Source organism: Barbus barbus, assembly GCF_936440315.1.
Source record: "Barbus barbus genome assembly, chromosome: 49".
NCBI classification, from domain to species: Eukaryota; Metazoa; Chordata; class Actinopteri; order Cypriniformes; family Cyprinidae; genus Barbus; species Barbus barbus.
Window position 1 is genome coordinate 16,616,164 of NC_136727.1, and position 23,061 is coordinate 16,639,224.

At 35.9% G+C, this 23,061-nt stretch overlaps 1 protein-coding gene across 1 annotated transcript in view; it reads left to right on the forward strand.

The window, feature by feature from the left end:
- Nucleotides 1–18,525, forward strand: part of LOC306867623 (glutamate receptor-interacting protein 2-like) — a gene marked incomplete at both ends in the record, with an annotated part of 143,733 nt that extends 125,208 nt beyond the window's left edge. The window contains 7 exons of the mRNA XM_079413391.1: nucleotides 649–788; nucleotides 3,911–4,093; nucleotides 4,179–4,332; nucleotides 5,872–5,989; nucleotides 12,520–12,747; nucleotides 17,156–17,302; nucleotides 18,328–18,525. Of these exons, the coding sequence (XP_079269517.1) occupies nucleotides 649–788; nucleotides 3,911–4,093; nucleotides 4,179–4,332; nucleotides 5,872–5,989; nucleotides 12,520–12,747; nucleotides 17,156–17,302; nucleotides 18,328–18,525 (1,168 nt within the window). The remainder of the gene's footprint in view (nucleotides 1–648; nucleotides 789–3,910; nucleotides 4,094–4,178; nucleotides 4,333–5,871; nucleotides 5,990–12,519; nucleotides 12,748–17,155; nucleotides 17,303–18,327) is intronic.
- Between the last annotated feature and the right edge of the window lie 4,536 nt (nucleotides 18,526–23,061).

Genomic DNA, 23,061 nt, shown 5'->3' on the forward strand with positions numbered 1-23,061 from the left:
AGAAGAAGAAGAAGAAGAGGAAGAATGTTTGCATTATAGCATTATCTTATTAGCGTTTAATTATGAATTAAATATTGTTATAACTAGTTATTATAAATATTGTTATAAATAGTTCAAAGGATAATAGTTTATTCTGTCATATTAAAAATGTTTGCTTAAAATACAAATATATTATTAGTAGAAGTAGTATATAGCACACAAGTCATAATGATTTTATGAATGGTTTTTGTCATTTGTTGATGTTGATAGCCCTGCTAGAGTTTTATACTCATAACTGTGTTCAGTTCAGTTTGCACAAACGGTGTTTGTGATTCTAAAATGATATGCCAGGTTCTCATTCAGTTAATGGGTTATTACATTTATTTGCTGATCCTGATAAAAGGCAGTTTTCTGTATGAATTGACCATTAAAGACTCTACCGTACACACACACACACACACCTACTGAGGCCAAACATGTATTGGTAATGTGAGCTCCAAATATGCAATCCTTTAAAGTGCACTCAGAAATATAAAGTTGTTTCTTCAGTTGTGGACACTTTGTTTCTCTGGTGTCGATTTTGAAAGTCTGTTTTAAGAAGGTTTATTGTCCACAGCTGAAGAAGCACCTAAGAGTTTATGATTGTGTGGTTATTGTCTGTTCTCACAGGACTGGAGCCATTCACTTTGGCGATCGTATTCTTGCCATCAACAGCGTTAGTCTGAAGGGGAAGCCGCTCAGTGAAGCCATACACCTGCTGCAGATGGCAGGAGAAACCGTCACCCTCAAGATCAAGAAACAGACCGACAGTACGTCTCTAACTATAAACAACTGTAATAGTCCTAAAATAGGCCTTATTTTCTTTATGGGGGAAAAAATACAGTATATTTTATATGTTTTGTTTATATTATATATAATATAATGTAATATAATATATCAGAATCAGAGTCAGCTTTATTCGCCAAGTGTGCGCAAACACACCAGGAATTTGTTGTTTTTAAGAAGCTCTTGGTACATACATGCATACATATCTGACATGAGAACAGAAACATTTAAATAAGACTTAACAGATAGATTTGTGCCTCATTTACTCTATATATACAGCTGTTTAGAAAAAATATGCATATATATTTACAAAGTACTAGGGAGAGAGTGAATAATTAGAGATGGGGAATGAATTACAGGCATTAATTACAGAACACAGGTAATAATTCCTGTGTTAGTTGTTTCGGCTGGAGATGGCATGGGGGAAAAAAATGTTTTTATGCCTAGATGTTCTAGTGCACAGAGATCTGTAGCGTCTGCCTGAGGGGAGAAGCGCAAACAGGTCGTGTCCAGGGTGAGAAGGGTCTGTGATGATGTTACCTGCCCGTTTCTTTACTCTGGAGTAGTACAAGTCCTGAAGGCTGGGCAGGTGGACACCGATGATCCTTTCTGCTGACCTAACAGTCCACTGCAGTCTTCTTATATCTGATTTGTTGGCTGACCCAAACCATACAGTTATAGAAGAGCACCGACTCAATAACAGCAGAGTAAAACTGTGTTATGTGCGCCTGTGGCAGGTTTAACTTTTTCAGTTGACGAAGAAAGTACAATCTCTGCTGAGCCTTTTTCACGATGGAGTCGATGTGAGTATCCCACTTCAGGTCCTGGGAGATGGTGGCGCCCAGGAACCTGAATGACTCCACTGCAGTCACAGTGCTGTTCATGATGGTGAGTGGGGGGAGAGCAGGGGGGTTTCTCCTGAAGTCCACTATCATCTCTACAGTTTTGAGCGTGTTGAGCTCCAGGTTGTTGTGACTGCACCAGACAGCTAGCTGTTCAAACTCCTGTCTGTAAGCAGACTTGTCACCGTCCTGGATGAGGCCGATGACTGTAGTGTCATCTGCAAACGTCAGAAGTTTGAAAGAGGGGTCTTTAGATGTGCGGTCGTTCGTGTAGAGGGAGAAGAGCAGTGGGGAGAGAACGCAGCCTTGAGGAGCTCCAGTGCTGATGGTGCAGGTGTTGGATGTGAGTTTTCCCAGCCTCACTAGCTGCTGCCTGTCTGTCAGGAAGCTGGTGATCCACTGACAGACGGAGGTGGGGACAGAGAGCTGTGTCAGTTTATTCTGAAGGGTGTCCGGGATGACGGTGTTGAAGGCGGAGCTGAAGTCCACAAACAGGATCCTTGCATATGTCCCTGGTTTGTCCAGATGTTTGAAAATGAAGTGCAGTCCCATGTTGACGGCATCATCCACAGACCTGTTTGTTCGGTAAGCAAACTGCAGGGGTCCAGCAAGGGACCAGTAAAGTCCTTCAGGTGAGTCAACACGAGCCTCTCAAATGACTTCATCACCACAGACGTTAAAGCAACAGGTCTGTAGTCAGTAAGTCCTTTGATTTTTGGTTTCTTGGGTACAGAGATGATGGTGGAGCGTTTGAAGCAGGAGGGGACTTCACACAGCTCCAGTGATCTGCTGAAGATCAATGTGAAGATGGATGATAGCTGGACAGCACAGGCTTTGAGGCAGGCTGTAGTGACACCATCTGGGCCTTTGGCTTTCCTTATCTTCTGTTTCCTGAAGACTTTGCTTACATCTTCTTCACAGATCTTGATTACAGGCTGAGAAACAGTAGGGGGGAGGGAGGGGGAAGGTGTTGATGGCTATGTTTTGAGACGGTCAGAGTGGGTGTGGGGTGTCAGACCAGGCTTTTGTATTTCAAATCTGCAATAAAACTTGTTCAAGTCTTCAGCCAGTTGTTGATTGGCCTCGGTGCTGGGGGGAGGGGTCTTGTAACTGGTGATGGCTTTCAGGCCTTTCCACACTGATGTAGAGTCGTTGCTTGAAAGCAGTTTTTTAGCTTTTCAAAGTAGTTTTTCTTTGCCACTCTTATCTTTCTGTTCAGTGTGTATTTGACCTGTTTGTACAAGGCTTTGGTCCCACTCCTGTGAGCATCCTCTTTGGCCTGGCGAAGCTGTTTGAGTTTTGTACTGAACCAAACACACACAAGCTGTGTGTATCCCCCGCACACAAAAAACGTTTGCAGGGAGGAACACACAGCTCGTATTGCGCTCTCGGGATCCAGCAGGTGAGGATGGAGATAGAGACTCGCTCGTCTCCGATCCCTCTGCTAGATCCCGTTGCGAACCCCACGAGCGCCGCCTCCGCTCCGCCTCAGCGGAAGAGGGCCTTTCAGGAGCGAAGCACACGCAGAGGAAAACCCTCGCAGTGCGGACAGTCAGCCCCCTCGAGGGCTGCCTCCGCGTGCCTCGCTCCCAAGCAAAGCACACACAAGCCGTGTGTATCCTCTGTACACAAATAACGTTTGCACGGAGGAACACACAGCCCGTATTGCGCCTCACTTCTCCTATGCTTAGTTTTACAAAGCCTTTTGACATGACCTTGCAAAACGGACAGACAACAGTAAATAAGACAAGACACAGAGCGCTTAGCTGAATGACAGAAAGCTGACCGCCGGTTTCTCCGCACATGCTTTTATACCAGCTGGTCAATACGTCACCTCGCCCGTAAGTAAAGATCATGTTCCATGAAGATATTTTGTCAATTTCCTGCCATAAATACATCAAAACTTAATTTTTGATTAGTAATATGCATTGCTAAGAGCTTAATTTGAACAGATTTAAAGGCGATTTTCTCAGTATTTTGATGTTTTTGCACCCTCAGATTCCAGATTTTCAAATAGTTGTATCTCGGCCAAATATTATCCTAACAAACCATACATCTATGAAAAGCTTATTTATTCAGCTTTCAGATTATGTATAAATCTCAATAAAAAAAAAAATACCCTTATGACTGGTTTTGTGGTTCAGGGTCACAGACTCTTTTACATCTCATTTACATACATGCATCTAAATCTGTTTCCACACAATCTTGTTGCTATTCTGCTAACATCATATTTGATAATCAGATAACTGTCATTCCCCCTTCAGCTCCAGATGATAAAAATAAAGAGAACGATCTGGATACCGAGCTCAGCGATAACGAGGATGAGATGACCGACTCGCAGAAGACCAATAAACTGTCGGACATTTATTCCACCACCATCCCCAGCGTGGATTCGGCCATGGAGTCGTGGGACGGCTCGGGAATCGACGCCGGTTACAGCAGCCAAGGTGAGTTCACTCTTCTCACGACGGCCCGATATTCGTTACATCTACTGACAGCCTCAGTGAAACATGACCTGATGCTCCTCCGAAGGTGCCTACACCCATCAGGCTGCTGGGATTGCGCTACACCCTCACGAGTGGCGTAACAGCAAGCAGAGGAACAGCACGCCTCCTCCGTCCCGCCGCAAAAACTATCCCTTCAGTGACGGAGGATTCAGTGAAGACGACTGGGACAAAGCTGCCGGGTGAGACAGGACGCTGTACACAAGCGTGAATTAGAGTGTGTTGTTTTCACACTCTTAAAAATAAAGGTGCTTCAAAAGGTTCTTTAAGCGATGCATTGAAGAACCATTTTTGGTTCCACAAAGAACCGTTCAGTCAAAGGTTCTTTAAAGAACCATCTCTTCCTTACCTTTTTATAATCGGAAGAATCTTCTTTGACCTCAAAGAACTTTTTGTGAAACAGAAAGGTTCTTCAGATGTTAAAGGCTCTTTATGGAACCATTTAGACAAAAAGGTTCTTCTATGGCATCATGAAGCACCTTTATTTTTAAGAGTGCAGTGTTGTTGTTATTAAAATAAAACTTAAAAAAATAGACATATAAATAGCTGAAACTTAAATATTTTAGAGTAAATATGTTTTTACATGTCTGTATATTCTAGTCATATAAAGAAATGAAATATTTGGTGTTTAAAAAAGGCTGTTTTTTTTGTAAGATGCTTATTTGTTATTTCCATTCACACTAAATCAGTCTTATTTATAAGTATTTTATTTCAAATAAATTTTCGGTGTATTCGATTTTCTTAATTCCTCTTCCATCCTTTGACTCTTGATTTAACATTAATATTTTTATTTCATTCTTCACCAAATTTGTCATACATAACATATCTATGTAGCACATCTCTGTCACATAAAAAAAAAAAAAAAAAACTGTATTTAATTTTTCTTTCTTTTTATAGAAAAGTTGTTAACTTAGTGATCGGAGGCGAGAAAATATATATTAAAAAAAATATTATAATATATATGTAAATAAAAGCTTGTTTAAAGTCTGCAATTTTTTTACATGACTATATATCTAGTCACACAATCTCTATTTAACTATTATTTGTATTATTTGCTCATATATTATTTGGATTTAATTTTATTTTCCATTTATATTAAATTAGTCTTATTTATTTTCAATAATTTTAGTATTTAGTTAAAACCACTGTATGTGTGTATGTGTGTGTGTGTGTATATATATAGCTATATATATATATATATATATATATATATATATATATATATAGACACACACTATTAATTATGCTAATAACGGTTAATACAAATTCAGAATATTATTAAAAACTATAAAAGTATATAAATAATCCTAAATTAACTCTAATTGTTACCTTTAAATGACTGTGGTAACTTTTTAAGTTTTACTCTCAAATGATCTTTTTGTATGTCTAGCTTTCTACAACCTAGCAGTCTTTTAAAACATCTTAACAACCAATTATCAGTGCCTTAAAAAGAAAATTCTACTTCTATTTGAATGAAATGTTACATTATTTTTGTTTTTAATGCATTATTCTGAATTTATACATGATGAACCACCACTCATGAAGGAAAGTTTTAATATAATAGCAGTTCTTCAGGCCTTCAGTTTCTCTCACAGGACGCTCCTCTCCACCGAGCCCTGAGGTCCGTCTTAACGTGCCAAGGCTGGTGCCAGAGAGCCGGATGTGGGTGCCAGCTGAAGTGCCTCATGCGTCATTGGCTGTAATGTGTGCATCTGCCGCAGATACAGCAGCCAGCCGCATGCCGATGGCCTTATGATGGAGCAGGAGGACAATTTCTGGTGCCAGGCCCTGGAAGACCTGGAGACCTGCGGCCAGTCCGAGCTCCTGCGCGAGATCGAGGTAAACCGCTGCCATGATGAGAAAATCTTTAATCACCTCACGGATTAGATAGAAAAAAAATTAACAAATAAGAAGAATGATAACGTTTCTCTGAAGAAAAGGTGATAGTTTGCACTTGTAGTGTGATGATCGTCAATATCAGTTATGTAAGAGTCATTTGATGCATTAAACACAACCACAATTTAATTAAATATCATGAAATAATATGTTAATGGACCTTTTTTACATTTCAAGAAGCGGAAGTCATCATAGTGGGGCAAACTTCTATAGTTGTGAATGGAAACTACTGCAAATATCATTTTTGAGTTCCTGTTTGATCCAATAGAAATAGATCACTTCTACGATAGCATTTCACGATAGCAGGTCACAATATGACAAATAAATAATAAAAAATGACAAAGGCTTAATTACAGTTGTTAAAACAGAAAGATCTAAATTGTGCAATTACAAATACTCAGCTATATATATATATATATATATATATATATATATACACATACATGTACTCGCCGGCCACTTTATTAGGTACACCTGTTCAATTGCTTGGTAACACAAATTGCTAATCAGCCAATCACATGGCAGCAACTCAATGCATTCAGGCATCTAGATGTGGTGAAGACGACTTGCTGAAGTTCAAACCGAGCATCAGAATGGGGAAGAAAGGGGATTTAAGTGACTTTGAACATAGAATGGTTGTTGGTGCCAGACGGGCTGGTCTGAGTATTTCAAAAACTGCTGATCTACTGGGATTTTCACACACAACCATCTCTAGGGTTTACAGAGAATGGTCCGAAAAAGAGAAAATATCCAGTGAGCGGCAGTTGTGTGGATGAAATGCCTTGTTGATGTCAGAGGTCAGAGGAGAATGGGCAGACTGGTTAGAGATGATAGAAAGGCAATAGTAACTCAAATAACCACTGAACCAATAACCACTGAACCAAGGTATGCAGAAGGAAAAGCCATGCATTAAGAGCCTTTTGAAGCCTGAGAACTTTTGAACAGAATGAAGATAAGTACATTTTTCTTGCTTTGCCTAAATATTAGGGATGTAACGATTACCGGTTTGACGATAAATCATGATAAAATTCCCCGCGGTTAGTATTACCGTTTCATATTTTAATTATCATTAAAACCGTATTCGATTACCGTGATTTAAACAACTCGCGATAAATAAATACTGTCCGGCATAAAGCAGAGTTTTCAGTAACAGTCTCACGTGCGCACAGCAGCAGAGTAGTTTCGTTCTGAGTGAAAATAGGGCGGAAAAGCTGGGAGGTTTTAAAAGAGTGCTAAGGGAATTATACAAATTAATATATCAATGAATTAATTATATGAATGTACCTCTGAAGGTTCGGACTGTCTTCAGAAACGATTTGATGGCATTTTGTTCTCATCTTCGCTCGCTCCATGTAATACCTAAAGGAAGTGTTCGCGGAGTTCACAGGAATCAGCTGTAATTCAGCTTTTCCGTATAAAGCGCCACCTGCTGCCAGAGAGTGGATTTACAGACACTTATTTACATTCAGTCTGTGTGCAGTTTCTGTCTGGCCAAAAAATTGACCAAATTTGCATGACCTGCTGTAAATTTTAACCGGTTGATGAAAAACAAACTTACTGTTTAAACTTAACTTAAACAATTCAGATATGCTATATAGAATTATTTATGGAGCAGATAAAATACATATAATCATTTATTAATTATCATTTTAATTTAACCCTTTTCTTTAAAGGCTGAAATGTGTGGTCTACCTTTATGTTAAACTTTTTCAAAGCTTTATTTGAACATTTACATTATTTATTTGAACATGCTATTAAACTGTTGTCAGTCAAATTGTCATTTAAAATCCAGACCTCACTGGTAATGTTATTGTTTTAGTGATTATGCAAACAAAAAGTCATTTTATTTGCTGTTTGTTGATTTTTAAGTATGAAACTTGGTGAAGTGATTTATGTTTCGGTACTTTTTGAACATCTCCAGCACATTTTAACAATACCGTGATAATACTGATAACCGTGATAATTTTGGTCACTATAATCGTGATTAGAAATTTTCATACCGTTACATCCCTACTAAATATCATATTTTTTCATTTAGTACTGCCCTTCAGATGCTACAGAAGATACTTACATGTTTTCCAGAAGACAAATTAAGTTAAATTTACCTTGATCTTCAAATTCACGCCCCGGCTCTTAATGCATGTTTTTTCCTTCTGGAGCATCAGTGAGCGTTTGAACCGTCTGTGATAGTTGCATCATAGTCCCTCAGTTGTCCTCAGTGTGAAAAGATGGATCTCAAAATCATACAGTCATAGTTGGAAATGGTTCAAATACACAAAAATGCTGGAAAACCAAAGAATTTGTGGGACCTGAGGGGTTTTTCTGAAGAACAGCAGGCAGTTTAACTGTTCAGGACAAACAAGGGACTCATGAACAACTATCACTAAACAAAAAATCACAGCTGTGGATCGTTCAGGTAGCAACACAGTATTAAGAATCAAGAGTATGTAAACTTTTGAACATTTTTATAAATTCAACTATTATTTTCTCTTGTGGACTATATGTAAACATTTTTATGTGAAATATCTCATTCAGATCAGTACTAAATAAACAATAACATGCATTTTGTATGATCCCTCTTATTTTGGGGAAAATAAATTACATTTTGCAGATTCTGAAAGGTGTATGTAAAGTCTTGACTTCAACTGTATGTAATATATATGTGTGTATATATATAAGAAATACAAGAATAGTCATATAAATGTGTATTAAATTTAAAAGCAAATAAAAAAATATTAAAAAACAATAAATTTACAATTTTAGTAACTGGAGTTGCATCACCATAGTCTGTGAAAAGTCTGGAAAAATTATGAAAGAAAAAACAGAGATATAAAAATTATGGAATAAAGCATGAATCAAAACAAAATGAAATATAAATATTTGATGAAAAACTTTCAAAAATTTTGAAATTCAATCTCAGATTTTTAAGTTAAAGTACTAAAATTCTGAAAAAATAAAGCTAAATAGAAATATTTCAAAGTAACAAAAACTAATGAAAATGACAGAGCTCATAAAATTACTAAAACTTAAAATAAATGAAAACGAAATCTAAAAAATAAAAATATATACATGTTAATATTTGAATGTATGTTTTATATACATTTTACATGTCTGTCTATTTAGTCAAATAAATTCTATTGAAATATTAGTATTTAAAATGGCAGATATTTTTGTAAAATAATTTTTTTTCCATTCATGTGAAAACAATCTCATTTATGTTTTGATTAAGAAAACAGACAATTAATAATTCTGTTTTAAATCCTTCTCCATCGTACTTGTATATCTCAAAACTTATGTCATTTTAAATGAAGAGAATAAAGAGAAAGTGTATACAATTGTTATTATTTTATATATATATATATATATATATAATCTGTCAAAAACAATAGGAAAAATAACAGTATTTTTCTACTTTTTATAGAAAAGTAATGTTGTTTGCTTAAAGGTATAGGAGGATAAATTTGAAAACAAATAGTTTTTTAGTTTTTTTAAATAATTAATTTAACTTGAGATTATGTATTATTTTTCTTTAAATGTGTTAAAATAATAATAATTAAAAATAATAAAAAGGCACATGCTTAATTGAATGACTCAAAACTCTTTGGAGTTCAGCAGTTGAGCAATGCTGTACAGTCCCAGTAAATCATGTCAGATTGTGGTAGTCTGCCGCGTCCTCCACAACCGAGCACTCAAATCTGGCCTGCAAAATGAGGAATTTTTTGACCTGTGTTTGTACCCTTACCTTATTTACATAATTCCTGTAGTGAGTGGAGTGCTAAAACACCACAGACAGCGAATGCAAATACACACCGCCACCAGCATTCGCAGATCATTCTTGTGAATTCCCTTTAAATTCACCAAGCACTACACTCCTGTCACCACAAAATCCCACAAAGCCTCTGCATACTGACTGATGGCTCATTTCACGCCTGCTTGCTCAAAACAATGAGCTCTGTTCTTACACAACCAACTGAGGAGAGTTACGAAAGCATGGGGAAATGTTTTTATCAGATGTTTGATGACACTGGCTAGCGAGGTCAGACATGGATGACATGTTTCTTCATCGATACTTGACTTTATGTTTTCCGTGGAACACAAAAGGAGATGTTTGGTCCTGTCCTGGCACTCTTTTCAGTAGTGAATGGCAGTATTATAGCAGTGAATCAAGTTTTCTGAAGCCGCATTGTAGCTTTGTGTGTGCAACATACTGAAATTTAAATATAATTTGCATCCACGTTTATTCAGATATATGCAGTGGATAGGCAAGTCGTTCCAGGTTTCATGTCAGTGATATCAAATGTATTTTGTTAAACAGTAAACAGTTCAATGTGAAATTATTAATAAATAGAAATAGAAATAAACCCCCAATAAATATACAATGTTAGTAACTGGAATTGTGCTATTACACCTTATATTTTAAGGTGTACACGTTGCATGTATTTACTATAATAATAACAATAAATTATGCATAATTGCATGCAAGAAACCCTAAGCCAAACCCTCATCCTAACCCTAACCCTATAGTAAGTACATGTAGTTAATTAATATTACTCGGTGTTTAAATGTATAATTACACTGCAACAGGGACACAATATAAATCGTAACCAAAAATAGATAAATAAATAAGTAAATGGACATTTAAAATTATGAAATAAAGCTAAAATAAAATATAAATATTAGATGAAAAACTTAGATTTAGACTTATTTTAGTTAGTTGGCAAGGCAAAATTTCATATTTTGGTTGAAGTCATAATTTCCTTGAAGTAGTAAAATTCTGAAAAATTAAAGCTAACTAGAAATATTGAAAAAACAACGAAATCTAATGAAAAATGGCAATGCACATGCAAAATAACTAAAACTTAATTTACTAAAAAATAAATTAATATTTTTATATAAATATTGTAAAGTATTTGCACGTTTATATCTAGTCATATAAATTATATTTGGCAGAACTTTATTTATTTTTTATAGCAGGAGCAGCCTGTACATGCTTCACAATGCCTCTTTTTGTGCTGTATAGAATAAAGTCAGTCATACTGTCCGTCCTGTGTCGTGTGTTTCCCGCCTCTTGTGTCCTTATATGGTTATTTTCCTGTCCTCGTTTAGTGTGATTATTAGTTAATTGTGTTCCAGCTGGGTTTTAGTTATTATCTGTTACTATCCCTTGTATTTAAGTTCCTGACTGTTCAGTTAGTTTTCATCTGGTCTACTCGTTACTCCTGGTTTTTCTGTGTCAGCCCTGCCTTGTCTTGCCCTGATGGATTGTATTAAAGACTGTTTAATTTGAGTTTACTCCTCGTCTCGTGTTCCTCGTTCCTCCCCGTTGTGTGCACCGTGACACATACGGGTTTGAGACGACATGAACACTATGTTAAAAGATTACTAGAGTACATTTTACAAGAAAAACACTATATTAGTCTTTCTACTTAAAAATGTACAGTTCAATTCCATGTGTTACTTGCCATGTCTTTGTAATTGGGAAATTTACAAGCAATTTCTAAATGAAAGTGGTTTCTATACCTCTTTTTATTCAGTCAAGGTGAACTTTTTAAATATATTTTTCATTTTTATTTTAAATTTGATTAAACATTCAGTAGTTTTTGTCATTTGTAGTATTTTGTTTGTTTTGAAGTTTTTATAGTTTTCCATTTATTTCAACTTCCATTTATTATAAACTATACAAATTTTGACCATAGCAACTAACCAAAGTTTAGCTAACACACACACATGCACACACACACATAAGCTCAGATCAATGATCAACCAGTTCCAAAATAAACAAAACTTGTGTTAAATCGAAGAAGAGAAGTTGACAGAAAGTTTGAATTAAAAAGCTGGTGATAATATACAGTAGCTTTATGAGAGATTTACAAGCAATATTTAAAAGGCCAGTCATCTTTAAATTATGTAAACAATGTTCAGCACAAAACAAAGGTTAAGAGAATTGCTGCTTTGTGGTTTCTGAGGGACTTTACAGAAGTATCTGTTGTAGTTACGTTCCCAAAATCACGTATTACTGTAAATGCAAGCCAGCACATATCTCAAATTATGTCATGAAGGCGTAATGGACTGCAGCTTTCCAAGTAATCTGCAATTTCTTGTACAAAAGCAATTTCATAAGCGTATATCCACGCTGATCCTATGTGTCTTGGATTGAGTTAGTAAACCCATTGAATTGCAGCTTCAAAGAGCCACAAATGCCAGCACTCACAATTAGCACACATTTCAGTCGCAGCTCATTGGAAATAAATGGATCTGGAGCTCATTAAAGGTAAATGAGGATGGGCTTCACGTCCTCTGGTTAATAGGGTTTTATTAAATGAGACAATTGCTTAATGAGAGCCTAATCAGAGGCTCCCTATTAAAACAATGTGGCCTAAAGGCCCTTTCACATGACAAGAGTTCAAAACACTGGGGAACGTTGGCTTGTGAGAAAGCAGGAATCAATGTTTGTGGTTGTGTTCCACCTGTAGGCGTCGATAATGACCGGCAGTGCCCTGAGTTTGGGTGTAGAGGGTGGAAAGGCCCACGGCGAGATGGTCAACCAACCTCACCTCAGCCCTCTGAGAAAAGCCCCGCATCTCTTCAACGAAACCAAGAACAAGAGCACGCTCCGCGTGTCCGAGAAGACCTGGGAGTCACGGAGGATCAAAGAAGAGATCCAGGACATCCTGTCGCCCACACCGTTTGAGCTGCACAAGGTGGGCAAACTCACAGCATGAGTTGAACAGTATGTGGATTCAAGTGTTGGTCAGCATGGTTGGTATTAGTAACCACTGGGAGTATTAATCTTCTCTGAAAATGTCCCTGGGAAAAGGCAGGGAGACGCATCTTTCACTCCTCATTGGTTAATACTGTAGGTGCTTTTTATGTGGTTTAGCATGACATTTTGCTTTCATGCAACGAGTGTTATTTTTTCCCTGTAGATACTGTAGATGTATGGAGGACCAAACCTGCAAAAACAATAAATAAATAAATACGCAAATAAATAAATAAATACATAAATAAATCCACAAAATAATACATAAATAGATAAATAAATAAATAAATGTGCAAATAAATACATAAATAAATATATAAATCCACATATTCCTCTATAAATAAATATATAAATAATTAAATGTGCGAGAAAATAAATAATTAAATAAATTAAACGAATGTTGGGGGAAATAAGTTTTTTTTTTTCCCTCCATCAAATGTTTATTCATTTTTGAATGTAGTTCCGTATTTATTTTTCCTCAGCTCAACATGCTAATGAGAGGGTGTCTATCAAGCATCAGAGAAGGCGGTCTTTATGCCACCATTGGTTGATTGTTATAAAAGTTCTGCGTTCGATTGTTTGCCTGCGCAATGCCCGTTAACGTAAAGGCAACTGACAAGCATCGATTCAGCATTGTGTTTTAGAGAGATGGTTGAAGTCATCATGCTAACAGTTGCCAGAGACTTGCGAAGGCTAGCTGACACTGTTCAAATTAGTAGTATGCTATCTGCTGATTATATTCTCTTCAGAGTAGATTCATCTATACACTCTTTAGGTCAGTTAGCAGCTACATTTGATGTGGCTGTAGATCCTTTTGTCCTCGAAAAGCTGGAACAGATTACTCTCATTTTAAGACATAGGGGTGTCAACAGAAATGTAACTGGACGTCCTTTACTCCCTATTCCAGCAAGTGCAATTGAGTCTTATTTATTATCAGGCTTAAGCAGGGTGCGAACTACGGGGGAACTGACTCGCCGTCTCCTCATTAGACGCGCCTTTAGAGAGAAATGCATCTTTATTGATTATGATTAAAATTATAATAAAATAATTTTTGTTTAAAATTGTTTTATTTCGTTAAGTGATAATTTAAAGCTTTCTATAGATATATTTATAATGTCTGTGAGGCATGTATTCGCTCAGCTTCGGTTCATTTTTGTGAAGTGCACCTGTTCAAGACGAGACGGCAGAAAGCTCATCATGCTTGTTTTATTTGTTTTATAAAAGAACTAGGCTACCTTTTGGTGGTATTGTGAGTGCACACAAATACAAGTAGACCCTTTACAGGTCCGAATGATGTATTACTCTTACCTTTATCAAAAAAAAAGGCTATTTTAAGTTGTTTCCACTAAAAAAAAATGCAAGTGTTTGCGCTGGTGCCTCCATGTCCTGCAGAGCGCGCTTTAGCTTCCACTCTCCGCACAAACTTACATATATATAGGCTAGCGCACATTATTATTATAGCGCAGGTTTAACGTTTAAACATTATTATATGCTTGAACTGTTTTAGTATATCTCTAGATTTTATTTTAGGCAAGTCGTGATTGATATGAGAAGGCTAAATTGATCAAACATAGGCTATGATCAGCTCATGCAGCTGGCGCTTGGTCTTTACTTTAAAAAAAAAAACTTATAGGCTATTTAACGAACAAAAATGCTCCAAATGTCTTTCTAAATTAACTTAATAAAAAAACAAAACGAAATATAATAATTTTCCCATTACACACAAAACTGAACTCCACGCGCAAGTGCACGATCCCATAGACCCCAAAAAGGTAGGCTCCCCCAAAGTCCACGGTATAGTTCGAACACGGGCTTAAGAGCACGTGAAATTGCAGAGCTATTTTGAGTTTGCGAGAGGACAATTCGTTATAGAATGGCACAAAATTATTTAAGGTAGGTTGAGGCTCTTTACGGTACTTGATATTACAAATGTAGTTTCTGTGTTTACATATAAGTTTATCAATGAGTCAAAAGGGATTTATTTAATTTTGCAAGTACATTTTGTGCAGTCGTGGCCTAATGGTTAGTGAGTCCGACTGTTAACTCGATTCCAGTACCGGTGTGCAGCAGGAAATGACTGAGGTGCCCTTGAGCAAGACACCTAACCCCCAATCGCTCCCCGGGCGCCACAGTATAATGGGTGCCCAGTGCCCACTTGTGTGAGTGAGTGAGTGAGTTTTTGTGACAAATCAGGACATAGATTTGTATAATAACAAGGGTATGACACGTGTTACAAGGAGAAGGTAACTTTTCAGGACATTACCCCATGTCCCCACTTTTCAAAACGCTTATAAATCACACAGAATGGAGTGTATTGAAAATAAAGTAAAGTAAAGAAAATCTGAAATAGCAGAAAGTCTCCTGTAAGGGGGTAGGTTTAGGTGTAGGGCAATAGCACAAACAGTTTGTACAGTATAAAAACCATTCGGTTGTAAAAAAAAATAGCAATTTTTACATATGATTTACAGTAGATTTTAATAAATATCAAAAATGTAAAAGGTGTGCATTATAGTTGACACCTAGTTGAACAGTGTACAGTTGTTTTTATGACTGTAAGTCATTCTGCTCATATGCTATTGAAGTTAGAAAAATGTATACCAATATCGCATGTAACTTTGGAGACGGTCCCTAAATATGCGAATATCGAACGTCCAACGTCAAGCCAACTTTATGCCAGTTGACACCCGTATGTCTTAAAATGAGAGTAACCTGTTCCAGCTTTTCGAGGACAAAAGGATCTACAGCCACATCAAATGTAGCTGCTAACTGACCTAAAGAGTGTATAGATGAATCTACTCTGAAGAGAATATAATCAGCAGATAGCATACTACTAATTTGAACAGTGTCAGCTAGCCTTCGCAAGTCTCTGGCAACTGTTAGCATGATGACTTCAACCATCTCTCTAAAACACAATGCTGAATCGATGCTTGTCAGTTGCCTTTACGTTAACGGGCATTGCGCAGGCAAACAATCGAACGCAGAACTTTTATAACAATCAACCAATGCTGGCATAAAGACCGCCTTCTCTGATGCTTGATAGACACCCTCTCATTAGCATGTTGAGCTGAGGAAAAATAAATACAGAACTACATTCAAAAATGAATAAACATTTGATGGGGGGGGGGGGGGGGACTTATTTCCCCCAACATTCGTTTAATTTATTTAATTATTTATTTTCTCGCACATTTAATTATTTATATATTTATTTATACAGGAATATGTGGATTTATATATTTATTTATGTATTTATTTGCACATTTATTTATTTATTTATCTATTTATGTATTATTTTGTGGATTTATTTATGTATTTATTTATTTATTTGCGTATTTATTTATTTATTGTTTTTGCAGGTTTAGTCCTCCATATAGATGTTCATGCAAAACCAGTAAATTATGATATGCACAGATCTGTCGCATTAGCATAACCATGGTTTATTTCCAAGGAAAACTGATATATCCGGGGAGTTGCTGTGGAGATTTTGTTTTGAAGTTTTGCTTTTTTGTTTTGTTTTGCTTTGCTTTGTTTATTTCAGATGACAGCTGACATGTCCTTGCTTTGATTTTTGTTTGTTTTTGCTTTAGAGTTTTCCTTCTTAGTTTTGTTTTGCATCATTTTTTTGTTTTTGTTTTGCTTTGCTTTGTTTATTTCAGATGGCAACTGACATGTGCTTGCTTTGATTTTTTTGTTTTTCTTTTTTTGTTTTGCTGCTTTTTTGCTTTTATTCTCTTTGCTTATTGATTTGCTTTTTTTGTTTGTTTGTTTGTTTTTGTTTTACTTTGCTTCATTTTTATTGCTTTGCTTTTTGATTTGCTTTGCATCATTTTTTGTTTGTTTTTTGCTTTGCTTTCATTATATTGAAGAAAAAACAAAAAGTCCTAGGAGTTGCTTTAACAATTTTGTTTTGGAGTTTTGTTTTAGTTTAGTTTTGGTTTTGTTTTATTTATTTCTTTATTTATGGCTTTAATTGTTTATGTTTGCTTTTCATTGATTCGCTTCATTTTTCGTCTTGTTTTTATGATATTTGCTTTGTTTAGTAGATGCAAATAAATAACTGCATACAGTTTTGGAAAATCGTCTTTGAAATAAGATTAATTTACTTGAAAATATATTGCATCATATATTAAGAATATAATATATTCTCATGATTTTTTTACTGGACAACATGACAAAAAAAAAAAAATATATATATATATATATATATATTTAATTTTTAATTTAAGATATAGTGTTTTTTTTTATAGCCTAAGGACTTATTTTTAAGACTTCAACATGATCTGCTGAACATATTTAGAATAAATTAGCTCATGGCTGAATTGTTGAAATCATTTTGTGTTACATAATTACAGGTGACTGTGATGAAAGACCCAGAGAGTGATGACTTTGGATTCAGCGTATCGGACGGTTTCTTGGAAAAGGGTGTTTACGTGAACATGATCAGACCTGAAGGTCCAGCGGACCGTGCTGGACTCAAACCGTACGACAGGATCCTTCAGGTGCCTCTTCTCAGATCACCACACGCTGGTTTCCCAGCGTCCCCTCCCTTTCCCCAGCTATATGATCTGCCCAGCTCGGTTAAATATAAACTCACTCTGAGAGGGCCAGAATGAGGTATGAGAGCATCAGTAGGCCTTTGACTCTGGGAGGACATGTCAAGTTAAAAAGTGATTTGACTGGATCTTCTGCGTGGCTACAAAGCACTTGTGGTCAAGTCTTCGAGTGTCCCCCTCTCTCTAATCTGCCACACTTCACTGGCTGTGGAAATGATTAAATCTGTGTAAAGATTATACTTAACAGCTGTGGTGTGTTAACCACAGTTGCAACCATAGTTGTAGGTGCTTGCTTTATGGCATCTAGTTTTGTATGTTTGTATATTTAATAATGGGTTGAAAATTTCAGAACAAACTGGTTCAGATTAAGCCCTTATAAAGTTGAAGTTACATTAACATTAGTATGATGAAAATTATTTTACAGCTGCAAACATTTGACCAAAGTTGCTAAAAAAATCAAATCTATAAAATCATAAATAAAAGTCAGTATTTAGAAAAAAAAAATGTAATTCAAAATATTTTGTCATTAAATTCTCATTCGTTAATACTGTAGGTGCTTTTTCAGCTGTTTCAAACTTATAAATGTTTTCCTCTAAAGATACTTCATACAGTTTTATTTTTGAAAAAAAAAGTCAAAACCAAGAAGTCATTATACTCATGATATGATGATTGTTTTTTTATTACTTTCAGTTTTCATTTTAGTATTAGTAATTATGTGCTTTTGCCATTTTTTTTTATCATTTTTAAATATATTTTCCTTTAGCTTTATTTTATTTTAGTTTGACTAATTTTGCTACTTATTTTATTTCACTTAGTTATGAGAATTCAAAATGTAATTTTTCATACTCTTATACTAAACAATGCTAAACTTCATAAAGATGTTGTCATTTATAGTTATGTAATTAATCTGAATTTTTTCTACTGAAGTCTACTGAATTCGATGTCTAAATGTTGAAATATTTTTACGACAGGTGAACCATGTGCGGACGCGAGATTTCGACTGCTGCTTAGCTGTGCCCCTCATCACAGAGGCCGGAGACAAACTTGAGCTGGTGATTAGCCGAAACCCATTAGTACAGCCGGGTGTTGCCCTGCCCCACGACTGCCATCCACATTTCAACCCCATAGGCCATTCCCGCGAGCACCAAACCAGCACGCTGGACCTGTGACCATTGGGTAACTCAGACTATGATCATACCAGACCATTTGTTGCAACAGACTATCAGAAGGAGCCATGATTAACTGGTTTCATTGCAAAACTCAAATGAACTGAAATATCCAGATTATAAGGAGTGATCATGGAGACTGTACAACAAAAGATTTGAGCCAGTTTTCAGTACACAACTCGAAAGGATCTGAGCCAGTTTTTTTTTTAAACGGAGCAAAACAAAACAAAAAAATATTGGACTACTTCAATGCATACACCATACATGGACTTCACACATCAAAACATTATTTTTTTTCTTTACTATGGAGCCTAGCACATGATATGGGGGCAAAAATATTAATATAATGGCCAAAAAATAAGAATTCATTCTCATGACTTAAATATTTTCATAGTTTTCGTAAATCGTGGCCACATTGTAGTGATTCGTTCCATCATTTCTGTAAATCATGGTCACGTTCTGATTCGTTCCCTTTTTAAACTGTGGCCACGTTGTACTGATTTGTTCTCTTGTTTTAGTAAATTGTGACCACATTGTACTGATTTGTTTCTTTGTTTTTTGTAAATCGTTGTTGCGTTGTGCTGCCTCATTCCCTTTTTTTAGTAAATTGTGGCCATGTTGTTCTGATTCGTTCCCTTTTTTTAGTAAATCGTAGTCACATTGTACTGATTCGTTCCCTTGTTTTAGTAAATCGTAGTCACATTGTACTGATTCGTTCCCTCGTTTCTGTAAATCATACTCGCATTGTACTGATTCGTTCCCTCGTTTCTGTAAATCATACTCGCATTGTACTGATTCGTTCCCTCGTTTCTATAAATCATACTCGCATTGTACTGATTCGTTCCCTCGTTTTAGTAAATCGTAGTCACATTGTGCTGCCTCATTCCCTTTTTTTAGTAAATTGTGGTCATGTTGTTCTGATTCATTCCCTTGTTTTAGTAAATCGTAGTCACATTGTACTGATTCGTTCCCTCGTTTCTGTAAATCCTACTCGCATTGTACTGATTCGTTCCCTCGTTTCTGTAAATCATACTCGCATTGTACTGATTCGTTCCCTCGTTTCTATAAATCCTACTCGCATTGTACTGATTCGTTCCCTCGTTTCTATAAATCCTACTCGCATTGTACTGATTCGTTCCCTCGTTTCTATAAATCCTACTCACATTGTACTGATTCGTTCCCTCGTTTCTATAAATCCTACTCACATTGTACTGATTCGTTCCCTCGTTTCTATAAATCCTACTCGCATTGTACTGATTCGTTCCCTCGTTTCTGTAAATCATACTCGCATTGTACTGATTCGTTCCCTCGTTTCTGTAAATCATACTCGCATTGTACTGATTCGTTCTCTCGTTTCTGTAAATCCTACTCGCATTGTACTGATTCGTTCCCTCGTTTCTGTAAATCATACTCGCATTGTACTGATTCGTTCTCTCGTTTCTGTAAATCATACTCGCATTGTACTGATTCGTTCCCTCGTTTCTATAAATCCTACTCGCATTGTACTGATTCGTTCCCTCGTTTCTGTAAATCATACTCGCATTGTACTGATTCGTTCCCTCGTTTCTATAAATCCTACTCGCATTGTACTGATTCGTTCCCTCGTTTCTGTAAATCATACTCGCATTGTACTGATTCGTTCCCTCGTTTCTATAAATCCTACTCGCATTGTACTGATTCGTTCCCTCGTTTCTGTAAATCATACTCGCATTGTACTGATTCGTTCCCTCGTTTCTATAAATCATACTCGCATTGTACTGATTCGTTCCCTCGTTTCTATAAATCATACTCGCATTGTACTGATTCGTTCTCTCGTTTCTGTAAATCATACTCGCATTGTACTGATTCGTTCTCTCGTTTCTGTAAATCCTACTCGCATTGTACTGATTCGTTCCCTCGTTTCTGTAAATCATACTCGCATTGTACTGATTCGTTCTCTCGTTTCTGTAAATCATACTCGCATTGTACTGATTCGTTCCCTCGTTTCTATAAATCCTACTCGCATTGTACTGATTCGTTCCCTCGTTTCTGTAAATCATACTCGCATTGTACTGATTCGTTCCCTCGTTTCTGTAAATCATACTCGCATTGTACTGATTCGTTCCCTCGTTTCTATAAATCATACTCGCATTGTACTGATTCGTTCCCTCGTTTCTATAAATCCTACTCGCATTGTACTGATTCGTTCCCTCGTTTCTATAAATCCTACTCGCATTGTACTGATTCGTTCCCTCGTTTCTGTAAATCCTACTCGCATTGTACTGATTCGTTCCCTCGTTTCTGTAAATCATACTCGCATTGTACTGATTCGTTCCCTCGTTTCTATAAATCATACTCGCATTGTACTGATTCATTCCCTCGTTTTAGTAAAGCATGGCCACATTGTACAGATTCATTACCTAATTTTCATAAGCCATGATCACATTGTACTGATTCGTCCCTGCATTTTAGTAAATTATGGCCACGTTTTACCAATTTGTTCCCTCATTTTAGTAAATCATGTCCACGTTCTACTGATTCGTTCCCTTATTTGCAAAATTGTGGCCACGTCGTACTGATTTGTTCCCTTGTTTTAGTTAACTGTGGTTACGTTCTATTGATTCGTTTCCTTGATTTTTTTAAAACCGTGGTCGCATAGTATTGATTAATTTTCTTGTTTTAGTAAGTCATGGCTACGTTGTACTGATTAATTCCCTCATTTTAGTAAATCGTGGCCACCATGTACCAATACTTTACCTCATTTAGTAAACCATGGCAACGTAATACTAATTCGATCCCTTGTTTTGGTAAACCATGGTCTAAGCGAAGGTATGAATTAGTATAACGTGACTGCATTCAGCTTAAACAAGGAACATTGAATTTAATTCTTAATTTGTGGCCAAGATGTAGATTTTTTCCCCCTTACAGTTTTTTCTTTTTCTTTTTTTCTTTTCTTTAAATTTTTTTTTTTCTTTCAAATAAAAACATACTGTGTCCAAATGTTTACAAAAAAAAAGAATTCTGCTTTTGAAGTAGATCGCCATTAGAAGTAAACCTTTTTTTTTAAATGTTTCTTATGTTTCCATTTTCAGTAGCAAGTGTTTTTACTACAAATTAAGCTTTATTTTTGTTTTAGTCCTGGATGAGTCACTGCAGGAATACCTTCAGGCACACATTGTCCTTTCTCACAAACACATGCATTACTACTATAAACAGACAAAACACCACCATTCTTTGTTCCCTAAACGCATAAACATTATAGACTCCCTACAAATAAACTTAAATTTGCCTCTGTGTCAGAAACAAATATACACACAAGCGCTTCAGGCCACAAGTGCCATGACAACAATGCACGTGTTGACTGCCTGCTAAAACGAAAGTTGCTGTTTGATATTGCTAACAAAGACTTCACAGCCTCTCTGTCAACAACACGTTTCTTATTTCCCAGGAGTATGATGCATTTTCCATGAATAGGGTATATTTTAGTGTGACATTCCTTTTTTTATTGCAATATATATAAAACAAATCATGTGATTTTATGTATATCATAAGGTTGATTAGATATGTTACATAAAATATATAACCCAAATTGTCATGTATGTACTTTTAAACACATCAATCATTTCTCATTTAAAATACACACGCACACACACGCACACACACACACACACACACACACATATATATATATATATATATATATATATATATACATATTAGTCATGTCCAGTTATTTTGCACAATATGCTAAATGTAATTTTTTGTACAATTTTGACTTCAATTAATTAGTCAAAATTATTTTTAATATTAACACATTTTATCCACCAGAATCAGTATTTAGCTTTTCCTGCATTTTGTGTGCAACCCTGTTACTTTATGAATTCTCAAATATCAAATATCAATTTCCTTAAAATATTAGAATGTGAAACACTTGTGGCAGGGAAAAAAAAGAAAAAAAGTAACTATGTTCAACTATGTTATTGTAACAAAAATGATCAAACAAATACAATTTTTTTTAATTAAAACGATTTGTCAAATATGGTTATCAATAACTAAACCAACATTTGATCCCAAACTAGTTGGCCTCTACTGAGTGATGGCTTAATTTTGGCAAAATTTTAAAAACAGGGTTGAAATAATTGCAGACCTGATATAAAATTGCTAGAAAATAAAACAAGAAAATTTGACTGAAATTAATAACCAATATTTTCTGAATGAAAGTTACTTATTTGTGTGTATGTTTACCCTATTTGTGCAAAGTGCATTTGCTCAAAATACTTTCATGAGAAACAAGAAGGTGTGATAATGACATGCGCACACACTTCATTTGTGACACTTTTTTTAGTAAGCAGAACGTACTTCCATTACCTACACCCTCAAACAGCTACATGTACTCTCATGCAGCAATAAAATGGAGGTCTGACATGTCCTGACTTCATTGACATGTCATTGACTTCTTTAAAAGCTTATTGTAGTAAGTACTGTGGTAGCCCTACCTTTTCTCTCCACATACCTCTCTTGATCTTTTAACACCAAACTGCTGCCACAATGTAGAATTCG